Here is a 13,765-nt window from a genome sequence, read left to right as displayed (position 1 = left end):
GGCGGCGGCTCGCCGGAGGAGGATGGGGCGAGGTGGGCTCGGACTTGGCGGCAGGGAGGAGGAATCAGAGGAAGACACTGTCGGCTGGGGACTTAGAGCGGGGGAGGAATATGGGAGGAAGACTTATGTGTGCGATGCCGATCGAAGGGACACCGAGTGGTGTGGCAGTTTTGCAGAAACGATTACGGTTGCCATATACATATTTTGATATATCAGCCACAATCTTCCATATCTGTCGAACAACAATGCAATCAAAGAAAAGGTGCTTGATAGTTTCAGGCTTTGGTTCAAAAGAAGAAACATCTGAAACTACCTGACGCTTAGCTAGATTATCTTTAGTTCAGCTTTTGTTGTGAACAATGAGCCACAAGAAAACATGGAGCAATCTCCATAAAAGAAAACATCTCGGCATCTAAATTTCAGGTGCGTATATCTCTCTAGTGACAAAACGCACTGCCGTGGGTGGAGAGTAATCTGATCCACCTCCCGTGCTGCAATCTGCAATGCCGATCTTGGCAAAGCCCTGGGCTGGACCATGGCCCGTCTCAGGTCGCCGTCTGTGGCACGACCGGCACGGCACGGCGCGCATATGATCGATCCCCAGCCACGGACTGCTCGAGCGGCGGGTCCATAGGTCCTGCCATTGTTTTTTTACAGGAATCCTGCCATAGCATTCATTCCACAACAATGAAGGAAGCTCTTTCTGGTCTCGGCTAAACACAAGCCCAGTGAGGCACGTGATGCGATGATAATGATACCCCGCATCGATGGCCATCACGGCCTGTGATAGCAGGCGTGGGGCGACAGTTTGGAGGCTAAAAATGCCACCCGTTTTTGACTACCAGCATCATCAGTGTCAGGGCGGACCCTTGTGCATTCAGTTACTACTACTTGTCATGCTTCAGCAGAATGACCCATCATCAACTGTTGATTTTGCAAAACACCAATGCACATTCGGTTTCAGACAAACTCATCCGGAGCTCAACATGATCTGAAATTTCATGCAAGACAATACAGCTTAACCACAAGAAAACATAGCATAGATAGATAGAAGTAAAAAAAAAAAAAAAAAAAAAAACAAGGCATCACCAGAGGCCAACTTTTGGGTTTGGAACGGTAAAGTTTGACCAATTAGTCTCAAATCACAAATTCATGGTACTGCCACACGCAAACATATCACAAATACATAGAAATAAAAACAAGGCATACACCGGAGGCAAACTTTTGGGTTTGGAATGGTAAAATTCGACCAATTAGTCTCGAATCACAAATTCATAGTACCTCTCATACGACACCATGACAACAGCAACCAAACTTTGACCTGTTTGAAACGACGAATAACGATCATATGAAAGCTAACGCGAAACCCAAAGTTTTTTGGAAATGTCCAGGCTGAAACGAGGGCTCTGAATCCGGTGATAGCTTCAGGGCCCCTCCTGCTGTTGCGGAGGCTCTTGCCACACGTAGGTGCTGGACGGATGGCCCTGCTCTTGCACCTGAGGCTCTTGCCACACATAAGTCGACGGGCCACCATACACCATAGACGCACCTGCCACCTGCTGCTCCGGCGCATAGTAGTACGGGTATGCACCAGCTTGAGCCCCCATGGGCTGCTGCCCCTGCCCGGCCCTAGGAAGCAAGAAGCCCTGCTTCGTCTCTTCGCTGGTAAATAAATCCAGCAAGAAATCATAAATGCCAGTCCTAGCCACAGCAGCAGCGATGTCACTCCTCTGCAGGATCCGGCGCTTGTCCTCCTTGGCGACCATCCATGACCTCATCGTCATCTCCAGTGTGAACATCTCGCATGCTTTCGCGAAGAGCGCCGGAGCTTCTGCCGAGATCATGCGGACGTCCTCGTCGGCCTTCATGATCTTCCTTATCCTGGTGGGTGGCAGGGGGTGGTTCTTGATGTCGGTGGCCTGCTCGATCTCTGACCGCTGCTCGGCCCAGAACTGCTGGAGCTGCCTCTGGCACTGCTGCTGGAGCTGCAGCTGATACTCCTGCGACTGCTCGTACATAAGCTGCTCCTGAGCACTGAGCTGAGCTGGATTGCCAGGGAATGGTTAAGTTGGCTGTGAATCGGCAGGGGTGACATCACCCATTGCAGGCTGAGGTTGCGAAGTCGGTACCATGTGCACTGCTTGATCTTGCTTGCCCGAAAATCAATGGTCTTTCCGGCACTGTAAAAAAAGAATGAAAATCACTATTAATTAGATCAACTATAATGTAAAACAATGTGAAAAAAGAATGAAAAATAATGATGAGCTCGATCATAAAGTAAGACAATCTTTAAGACAGTTAGATAGTGCTAGCCTCTAGGTTACAAAATAAAAATTTGTTCAGAGCCTTTAGATGATTGTGAACATTTGTGCCTCTCTTAAAAGATCAGTTTCAAACAGAGTGCATTTCTTTGTTAGGATCCTCGCAAAATGAAATATAATTATTTGCTAGTTCAGAAACTAAGATCAGTTCTGAGTAACAGCACCAGAGCAGACATAGTTAAAAATATGCATGCACAGCCAAATATACACCAGCAAAATCAAACAAAGTAAACGGTTGACAAAGATCAATGGAATAAATCTGGCTACAAAGGCAACTGAGCCATTCTACAGCAATGTAAGCCACCACAAACTTAGCATCTTGTTTTCTGTTACATCTTAAGTGCAGTGCCCAAAAAGAGAATGACCTCTGGATAACATATAAGATGTGTTCCTATAACACATAAACAGCTTAGATTGCACAAGCAATCGATAGTGATAATGTGGTTTCTAACTCCAGGCATGCCCCACAGGTGCTCCATAAAGCATATATAGCTAGAGAGTGGATAACTCAGTTGAATATTCCCACCAGATGGTTTCAAACAAAGAAAAAGGGAAAAGTAGATGGCGACAAGGGTGGGAACTGATCAAACGCAGCTGGATAATAGAAAAACCATATTCGCATCATAGCATGTTAAGAACATAGATGAATATGTTTATTCAAAGAAGAGATACGAATACCAGCAGTGAACATGAATATACAGACAGAAATAAATAGAATATCTGAATCATGGTAAACCATTCCAATTATATATTCATGATATATAAAGATATTTTATTCATACATATTAAGATGCATATTCTGGTATCAGTATCACCATCCGCACTCGTATCCCCTACAGAGATGGCATCATTATACGATCGAGGTTTCCAAAACCCCAACCTCCCAATTCATCTAGTAGATCCCATGGGACCGTTTCGATCGATAGTTGAATACCAAGAATAAGATTTGAGATTGATAGTAATACAGATCTTAGGGTCGCGGTCATCCTACAACCAAAACATATGCTAACCTGAGAAGAATCGTAACTATCAGATCATGCCAACCATCGATTTCTATACCTACTGGCATCAGCGATGAATTTTTGTTAGATCTATAATGCCCTAATTAGAAATTCAACGGCTGCTAACACCATATTGATATTTAGATCTAGAATTCTAGAGAATAGCCATTGCGGGCGGCGCTGGATCACAAAGATCTGAAATAGTTTGTACCAAACCAAATGACTAGACTTATGCAATCCAAAAAATACTGCATAACTAGATTGACATGTAAGTGAGAGAAATCAAACAGGCTTATACATACCTGTCGAATACAGAGTTCTTGTGCACCTCAGAAATTATCTTTCGATTAGCACAAAGCTCGGCAAAGAAAACTGTATTTATATACCTTGATGGCAAGAGCGGCAAGACGGCACAGCTGTAGAACATGCGTGATTTATACATATTAATATGGAAATCAATTAAAGATATGGGCTGTCAAGATATGCATGATTTCCCTTTTTATAACTTTCTAGAGGTTTCCGGAAGTATAGTTTGATACATTTCCCAAGCATTGATTCGCCCTACTCCGCGATAAAACAATCACATTTATTACCGAAGATTCGCAACATCTTTGTTTTTAGATTTTCTAGGCAGATCTGCTTTAATCCCAGTGATGGGCACAGGTGTGGCACCAAGCTGTATATGACTGCACGGTTCCAGTTTTTTTTCAGAAAGCGTTAGATGAGAAACTTGAGTTGCTAATGTGATGGATAATAAACAAAGTAGTGCATGATGTATACAGATGATGATAATAGAAATGATTACCTTGGCAGAGCACTAACTTTTGCAGCGTTCTTTAAATTCTAAAGTATGTTCTTTTCTTGATAATCAACCTGTTCTTCTTCTCCTCCCTCTATTGAGCAAAAGGATCAACACCGGGCTCTATCACAGACAAATATCCAATAGAACAGTAACAGATTGAGCAAACAGGTTTGAAAACGAATACATTTCATAACAAATTACATTGTTAGATTCAAGTGGTCATAAATGAAAACAGCATCTGATATTTAAAAATAAACAGTGTACATAAGAAGAAGCACGCGGGCTGTTAAGCATTTATGTCATCACATGATAACCACTATGTGTACTCAGCACTGGGAAAGCTCGGGAAGATTACTAGTCTTGCCACGAAATAAATATATAAATTCACCAGCAGTAGATAGAGAAGACAAGTTGCTTACCATCTGTGATTCTGGCTTCAATGATCGGATTGTCTCTATCGTCATTAACACGATCATAGCCACAAGTCCGCTTCCACGAAGAAGTTTGCTCATCCCATTCACACTTGTTCTTCTTGCGTTAATAATCCCTGCAAGTATGTTTCTGTTACAGAAAGATTCAAGTTTATACACTTGCAATAAAAGGCACTCATAAAGCCAGCAAAAGGAACAGGTTCACCTTTCGAATTTTGACTTTGCAAAATGCTCCTACTTAGTAGGAGGCCTCAGCCTCGGTAATTGGAATAGCTTCCCTGCCTTTCCCATTCTGCGATATACCAACAACCATTGTATTCCATAGCAGCAAATCCTTGGCACAGACACCATTGAAGAGTTTCCTGACATGCTTCAAGGAACCTAACTTACAATACATGTCAATGAGAGCAATGGCGACAATTATATCATCCTCAAACCCACGTTTATATACCAGCCCGTGGATTTGTGTGCCCTGCTCCATCAGACCAAAACAGAAGCTCCATCTCAGCACACTTGTAAAAGTGAACTCAGTTGGAAGAACAGCATTTCACAGAGCCATCCCAAAGAGGCCCAGAGCTTGCTCCATTAAACCACTTCTGGTATATACAATATCATCGCATTACATGTTTCTGAGTCCCACTTTGTTGGTTAATCCCTCGAAAAACATGATGGCATCAAGCAATCTGACAGACATGGACAACATGCTGAAAACAGCACTATAGATGACAGGAGTCATGTTTTAATGCAAAGGGCCAAGAGCTGGTAACCCTTAGCCAAATCCTTGATATATGTGCACATGGTAAGCACCGTTGACACACTGCACTTGTCGACCAAAAAACCATGGCTTCTAACCAACGGGAAACACTCGAACACTGCATCGCTCTGGCTATCATCTTTGTACACTGACGTGACAGAGTTCACCGAAACGATGTCCTGCTCATTCATACCCCAAAAGACGTGCACCGCACATTTGAAGAGGCCGACACGTTGATACGTATACACGTTCTGTCGCAAACTACTGCGTTCTGCCGGGCAGAGCGGTAACGGACAGGCACTTCCAGCTACGGTGCCCCTGTGAGGCATTCCATCGAACAGCCTACGCGCGGCCGGGAGGTCACGGGGCTAGAGCAGACAGCAGAGCGGCGAGGAGGATGCTGTGCGAGAGAAGCGGCTGGCTGCTGCGGCGCTTGTCGCGGCGGAAGGGGTGCCAGCAAGGGGGGAGTAGGCGGCGGCGAGGCAGCTGCGGAGAGCATGGTGTGTGACGAGAGCGCGCGTGGGAGGCGCTCCCTGCCAGATTCTCCCGATCTGTTTTTTCTGCATCTTGTCCACTGCAGGGCACGGAGAGCAGCAAAAGTTTTTTTCCGTAAAAGAAAAGCTTTGCGATTTTGCATGTAATTATCCACGGAGGACCACGACAAGAAGTAAACTACAATTTCATCCATGAAAAATACTACACCTTGTCGAATTGTTATCCACCGTCATCGAGGCAACTCCGGAGAAAAAGGAGAACAGCCGCCATACCCATAACCAGAAAGCAACTTTGTATAAAAAGATGTTTTTTTCGAGCCGGTGAACTATATTCTTAATCAACGATTTCTTATATAGAGAGGATGGCCCTCACAAATTGATAATAGTAATTCGTTAAGAATCAATCGAATAGTGGCATTATTGGCTGGACTCGATATATTCGCGAGATCCGGGTCACAATTTGCATCGACTAAAGAAATACTCCCTCCGTTCCTAAATATTTGTCTTTCTAAAGATTTCAACAAGTGACTACATACGGAGCAAAATGAGTGAATCTACATTCTAAAATATGTCTATATACATCCGTATGTGGTAGTTTATTTGAAATCTTTAAAAAGACAAATATTTAGGAACGGAGGGAGTAGTAGGAATCCCCCAAAGCAAAGAGCCCGAAGCCTGTAACCTTGAACCATAGATTGAACACTCAAAGTGGATCCACCTAGTGAATAGATTAAGACACAACCTGCTTATTCACCTAGGGTCGATCCAGCTCTGCCTATTACTCCTACTTATCATTCTCACTCGTCGTTTAGGTGGTCCCTTCCTTCATGGGAAAAGGTTCTCTTGCATCTTTTGCTTCCCCACCTAGCCTCTATTCTAGATTCACCGTCTCACCACACCATCGAAAGCGAAAATTATCAAGGCTTCGTGGCACATTGATTGTGTTTCCTCCCCATGACCATCTGACCCAGTGTCTTCATCTTCATCCAACATGGTCGAACGCTATCACATGTCGCCATCCACGTGCACTACTGCAGGACACCAAACACAGTAGTCGACGGAGCTTCATCATAGATCCCTGTCGTCTCTTTGGGATGGTGAGGTTAGGTTTTATCGTCATGTGGCGAGATTTGGTGGGGGGTGCTTCAGATCTATGCAAGGGTTCAATGGCGACGACTGCGGCTCCAGGGCGCTGGTCTTTAGGGGCATATGCACGAAGACTTTCCATCTGTCATCGACAAGGGTCAAGCTGGCTCCGGTAGGGGAGAGGCAACAACGGCGCGTCAATGGCTCGTTCTGGCGGCAGTAGTGGTCGTTCAGTGGTCTTGGAATCTCGATGTGATTTTTATTATATTAAGATGCTTTGTACTTCCGATGAACTTTTATGATAGATATGATCATTTTCACTATAAATCCTCTATGGACTCATCCCCTCTCTTAGTTCACAAAGGACCCATATCTCGAAGATTACCTCCCATATCCCTCCCACCTACCACCACAAGGGCGGGTTTGGTCATTCGTTAAGAACCTATCATATATAAGCACTTCGTTGGCATGCACTCCATTCACTCCCGCTTGGATCAAAGTAAGGGGCGGACACTAGAGAGCTCCAAAAGTCATCTGGGAGCCCTTAGGATCAAGTCTAAGGTGTCTTCAACGACTCAGACCGACATTAAGGAATAGAAGGAGATGATATTCGGAGGCTCATATGACTCAAGCCTACAAGAAAACCTCCATTGTTGTCTTTCTAAAAGAGGACTAGGTCGTGCCCCATTGAGGTGACTAAACGTATTCAAAAAGCATCGAAGTGTCCTTTTGGATCATTGTTTTTTTAAGACAACCAAAAGGTATCTTAACAAATAATTATCAAGAAAATATGCAATACAATGGAAAGATAACTGGACGCCTTTCTGATCATTGTTGTTGTGACTACGTTACTAACGATCCCTTCCTAACTTTGAAGTTGTTTCCATGACAAGAACATATAGTATGTCGGGCCTATTTTTTGTATTTTGGACCTGGGCCTACTTTTTTATAATTTCGAGTTGGGCCTCGTAAATTGGAGGCAGCCTGTGCAAGGATGCGTGAAGCTGATGGTCGACGCTGCTGTGTAAAGGATGGGAGGTCCTATGCGCCGCATTTTGCGTCAAATTGCTTTTTTCTTGAGACAAACTGCAAAGCTTTATTATGTCGTCACAATGTTTACAGGGACGAAATCAAGATCGTTGGGTTGACCTAACCAAACATGACGGCCAACCCTCAGAGATAAAGCATACTTTGCAAGTTTGTGAGCCTCGATATTCGAGCTCCTAAATTCATGAAGTATATTACAAGCTTCAAAAACAGACCTATGTTGTATGATTTCATGCACAATTGCACCGTAGCTCCCTTTGTTTTGCTATTGAATGTCGTCGGCCACCTTACAATCTGAGGCAACATGTATCCTCCTGACACAGAGATCATCTGCTAACGCCAGAGCCTCCCTGATAGCGAGCATCTCCAGGGTGCCTGGGTCTGACAGATGGGAGAAAACCACCGCCGAAGCTCCCAAGAAGGCTCCGTCTCGGTCTCTGCACCCAGCTCCCGCTGCACCATGCACTCGGCCCACCGCGGCATCTACATTGATCTTGACCATCCCCAAGGGCGGTGCAATCTAGCAATTAGGGCGATGTTGTGGCACCCTAATGCCAGCCGCACCCGGCTCGTGGAGGGCTTTGAGCTCTGCAATGTAGGATTTTACAAAACCGTTGATGGCAAAAGGTGTTTGGAAGATATCCTTGTACATTGCCTTCCTACGAGCACTCCACAGCGCCCATAGGGTGACAACAAAGACAAGAAAATCATCTTGGTTCAGAGCTTCGTGCATGACGAACAGCCATCTCTTTGCGTTTTCCTCTCTGCATGTACTCAGTTTGTCAAGGACAGCTTCAGAAGAAAGTGCCCAAGTGCTCCTTGAGACCGAGCAGTCCACTAGAGCATGGCGCCAAGTGTCGACAGCCCCGCAAAGACAGCAAGCTCTTGAAGTTGACATGTTCCGGTGATGGAGAAGTGCAGCTGTGGGGATAGAGTGTTTGGCTAATCTCCATAAGAAAAAAATTCAGCTTTGAGGGAACCCTAATCCGCCACAGCTCAGACCAACCTTGGTCTGTACCTAGAGAGTCAGAAAAGGCACCCTGTTCATACAACCATGCCTCCCTACTTAGCTTTGTTCGCTGAATCATCCGATATGCCGATCGCACAGAAAACATGCCCTTCCGCTCCTCTGACCAAGCCCAAAAATCATCCGTCTGACATGTGCAAAGGGGTATCTGTAATATGGCTACAACATCTATCGATATAAACACCGACCGGACCAGATCCTCCCTCCAGGATGATGAAGTATGGTCTATCAACTCGGCCACTCATCGGTGGATCAGGGACTAGAGAAGTGATCGGCCTTTTCATATTTGGTCTCGGCAACCGATTGTCCTCCCATATATTTGTTGTTTCACCGTCTCCAATTCTGCGCACCAGCCCCTGGACCATGATATCTCGTCCATCCAATATAGCTCTCCATATCTGCGAGGGGTGGGATCCCAACGTTGCACCAAAGATGTCTGAGTTAGGATGATAGACTGCTTTCAATATCCTCGCACTCAGGGACAGGGGTTTTTGCAACATGCGCCAGGACTGCCGAGCTAGGAGGGCCAAGTTAAACATCTCCATATCCCGAAAGCCAAGGCCTCCGAGATGCTTTGGTAAGGTCATCACATCCCATGCCACCCAACTCGGCTTCCGTTTCCCTTGCTTGCTTCCCCACCAGAATTGTCTGATTAGCGAAGTAACACTTTCACATAGTCCCCGAGGGAGGCGAAAACAGGCCATCGAATATACTGGAATTGCTTGGGCAACTGCTTTAATCAGAACCTCTTTCCCCGCTGAAGATAAGAGTTTTTCCATCCATCCTCTCACCTTTTCCCAAACTCGATCCCTCAAATATTTGAAAGTCCCGTTCTTCGAGTGTCCGACCTCTGTTGGCATTCCTAAGTACCCGTCACTTAGGGACTCGTTATGCACATTCAGGACATTCTTCATATCATCTCTTACCGCTTGTGGGCATCCTCTGCTGAAGAAAATCGAAGATTTATCATGATTTATCCTCTGTCCCGAAGCCAAACAGTACGTTTGCAGTAGGTTTAATACCGCTACTACCCCCTCATTCCCTGTCTTAAAAAGCAGCAGTCTGTCATCTGCGAAAAGAAGGTGGTTAACGGCCGGAGCCGTGGGTGCCACCTTTACTCCAACAATATTTGGTGACAAAGAACTGGTTTTCAGGAGGCACGAAAGGCCCTCCGCTGCAATTAAGAAGATATAGGGGGATATCGGATCTCCCTGCCTTATACCTCTGCTCGGCATGAAATGATCAAGCCTCTCACCATTAAAGAGCACCGAAAAAGAAACAGACCGCACCATGCTCATGACTGTTTTTATCCAGGGGGTGGCAAACCCTAGTTTTCCCATGATTGCTTCCAGGTAGTCCCATTCCAGCCTATCATATGCTTTCATCATATCAAGCTTAAGTGCACAATAGCTGTTAGCCTTCGCTTTACTCCGCTTCATGAAATGAAGGCACTCATATGCACTTATGATATTATCCGTGATGAGTCTGCCTGGTACGAAGGCCGATTGCTCCTCAGATATGATATCCGGCAAAATTTGCTTAAGCCTGTTTGCAATGACTTTGGATGCAATTTTGTATAGGACATTGCATAGGCTAATGGGCCTAAATTGTGACAAGATGGAGGGGTTTGTTACCTTGGGAATAAGAACAAGGATAGTGTCGTTTATGAATTCCGGGCTCTCCTCCCCTCTCACAATCCTCAACACTGCCTCAGTCACCTCTGCACCACAAAGCTCCTAGTGTCGCTGATAAAAATGTGCCGGAAATCCGTCAGGACCAGGTGCCTTGGTCGGGAACATCTGGAACAAAGCTGCCTTAACCTCCTCATTTGTGTAAGGGGAACACAACAACTCATTCATCTCCAACGTTGCTTTAGCCGGGACACAGTTGAGGACCGTCTCCATGTTACCCACCCCCTCCGTGGTATATAGTGTTTTATAGAAATCATTTACCATGGCCTTCAACTCCTCCAGATCGTCTGTTAGCACACCAAGTGAATTTTGCAAAGCCTTGATCATGTTTTTCTTGCGACGGATGCTTGTCCGTAGGTGAAAAAATCTAGTGTTCCTGTCTCCCGAAGAGAGCCACTCCACCCTAGATATCTTCCTCCACATAACCTCCTCCCTGTGATATAGCTCCACAAGCTTTTCATTGATCTTAAGTTCGACATGTGTTGGAGCGGTTCGGCTTGCGTCCGATCTAAGTTTCTCAAGTTCCCCCTTCAACTGTTTAATCTCTTTGTGTACACTCCCAAAGGTGTCCCTATTCCATCGCCCAAGATCTTGTGACACCGTTGTAAGTTTTGCTCTGAGTTCTTCTAACCTGGTGGCAGCTCCAGGATTTGCCCATGCCTCCGTGATCTTACTGCTCTAGGAATCGTGGCCCTCCCACATGACCTCATATTTGAACGAGCTTTGCCTCTCATTATGTCTTTGCTCTCTATTCATCCTCGCCAATATAGGGCTATGATCGGACGTGGCTGCCACCAGATGTGTGAGATCAGCCAAAGGAAAGCGGGCTTGCCATTCCGCCGAGGCCAAGGCTCTGTCAAGACGCACCCTTGTAAATGTTCCTCCCGTGACCTTCTTTTCAAAAGTCCATGGAATTCCAGCATAACCAATGTCAAGTAACATGCAAACGTCGACGACGTCTCTGAAAGCTTGGATTTGCGCATTGCTTCGCTGTCCGACTCCCACGTGTTCTTCCGGACGCAACACCTCATTGAAATCACCAACACATAGCCAGGGGAGACTGCTCAAAGTGCTGATGTTTTTTAACGTGTCCCACGTCTGGTGTCTCTTGTGGGTCAGAGCTTCGCCATATACTACAGTTAATCTCCGAGGATCATCACCCGGTTCAAGGACCGAGCAGTCAAGGTGATAATCAGAATAACCCAAAAACTCGATATTCATTTCATTGTTCCAAAACATACCAATACCCCCACTTCTACCACGACTACTAACTGCATAACCATTTTCATATCCAAGTGTACCTGCTAGCGCTTCTACCCTCGAGCCTTCGAGCTGGGTTTCTACAATACACAGTAGGGTAGGGGCAAATTTCTTCGCGAATTCGCGAAGTTCACGGACTGTCGCGGCTTTGCCCGCGCCGCGACAGTTCCAGCAAAGTACACTCATTGGGCTCGGCGGTGCCCGTCACTCGGGCCCGCCAACTTTGGATCGATCTTGCTGAGCAACAAGCTTCTCGCCGCTGAAACCTTCTCCGTCTCAGGCACCGTCTTTGCTCTCTTTGTCTCCTTAATAGCGCTTGGGCTTAGTGGCACCGATGGAGGGGGCAGTGCCAGCATAGTCCCATTTGTCACCGCCGAAGATTGGTCAGAATTGTTCGAGAGCACAACCTGGGCTTGGTGCTGCGTTGGTTCCGATCCCCTCTTCCTGAGTCTCTCAGCATGAAGCATCTCCAAGACTTGTTCCGTGTGCTCTTCGTCATCCCCGCCCTGCTGAGAGCGTGACCTCCCGCTTCTTCCAGTACGTCCTCCTCTGCGACCACCCCTGCGTCCGCGACCTCCTCCCGGGCCGCTGCCGTTCCTCATGAACCAAGACGCCCTGAGCTCCTTAAAGACAAGAGCTGACGGAGGGCGGATGCCTGTCCCTTGTTCCTTGAAGAGATGACCCAGCATGCCGCACACCGCACACCAATCCGGTAGCTTCTCGTATTTGACCTTGTATATCTGCCTCTCGCCACCCCGTATCATGGATACTGCATTCTTGAGGGGTTTGGTGAAATCATGCGACTGGGATTCGGTGAAAAGAACCTCACCCACCTTTGATGCAAGGGATGGAACCAGATGGGCGTAGAGGATTGGGACATCATGAATCTGGATCCAGATCTCAATTGTGTCCAGCTTGACATTTGATGGCTTCGTCACTCCGTCATATTCCTTCAGGATGACTGCATCCCCACGGAAGTGCCACGGTCCCTCCTGCATGACCCTCTCCCAATCCCCTAAGCAGGAAAATTGGATAGTATAGAGATTCTCTTCTAGAGGCTTGAACTTGGCTTCTTGCGCGAGGTCCCAAGCCGCTCTCATGTTCCGAAAGAACCAAAACTGACTATAGGGTTTATTAGAGTTAACCCTAGCAACAGCGATCCATCCAGCTGCCGCCTGCGGCGCGTCCTTCTCGTCGAAGACCACGTCGTCTAGGTCTTCCTCCTTCAAGCCCAGCTCTTGCATCATTCTTTCAACGTCGCTGACCCCTCTGGAATCGGGGATCCGTCCGCCGCCATGTTGAAACCCTAACCCGAGTTTAGCGATCGGGTTCTGCAGATGCCCTATGCCCCCAATCCACCCAACAGCCAGCGCCTCCGATCAGGAGCAGTGCGAGCGGCCCCTTACGATCCAGGGGAACCAGCTGGGGAGGAATCGCGGGCGGGGAAGGACAGGTCTCGACGGTAGCGAAAATCGCCCCCCGAGGAACAAAACCCTAACTAGAGGGAAAACTTTTCGTTTTGCGTCAAATTGCTGGGCACTCGCATAGGGCTGCTCATTCACGGGCTTGGTGGGCCTATCTCGCTAGCGACAAGTACATAACGCTGGAATAAAAAATGGAACTCCTATGCGCCGCATTCTACGGCGAGTAGCGTCTTGACGCACACAGAAGTAGCGAACTGGGCCGGCCCAGCAGCGGGAGCGCACCCGAAAACTCCAAAAATTAATGCGCTCGATCAGGTTCGAACCCACGACCACACAAACTACACGCAGGCTAGTATCAAGCGCACCTGAAGAGGCTTGCTGTTAAATTCCTAGCTCATGGCTTTAATAAGGCAGTATTGTAAGATTG

The 13,765-nt window shown here is 46.7% G+C and overlaps 1 protein-coding gene across 2 annotated transcripts; it reads right to left on the bottom strand.

Moving 5' to 3' along the window:
• Positions 1-1,167: 1,167 nt before the first annotated feature.
• Positions 1,168-5,876, bottom strand: LOC123166742 (nuclear transcription factor Y subunit C-4). Of its 2 annotated transcripts, XM_044584541.1 has the most exons (4): positions 4,544-5,876; positions 4,128-4,244; positions 3,625-3,738; positions 1,168-2,180 (listed from the first exon to the last, which is right to left on the bottom strand). In XM_044584541.1, exon 4 carries the CDS (start codon positions 2,016-2,018, stop codon positions 1,425-1,427), a length of 594 nt encoding a protein of 197 aa, XP_044440476.1. In that variant the 5' UTR covers positions 2,019-2,180; positions 3,625-3,738; positions 4,128-4,244; positions 4,544-5,876; the 3' UTR covers positions 1,168-1,424. The 2 variants fall into 2 exon arrangements, with proteins under 2 accessions (XP_044440476.1, XP_044440477.1); XM_044584542.1 differs by lacking the exon at positions 3,625-3,738.
• Between the last annotated feature and the right edge of the window lie 7,889 nt (positions 5,877-13,765).

This window comes from Triticum aestivum, chromosome 7D (genome assembly GCF_018294505.1).
Source record: "Triticum aestivum cultivar Chinese Spring chromosome 7D, IWGSC CS RefSeq v2.1, whole genome shotgun sequence".
Classification (NCBI taxonomy): domain Eukaryota; kingdom Viridiplantae; phylum Streptophyta; class Magnoliopsida; order Poales; family Poaceae; genus Triticum; species Triticum aestivum.
The sequence above is the reverse complement of the archived record's forward strand: the minus strand, read 5'-3'. Positions and strand labels throughout refer to the sequence as shown.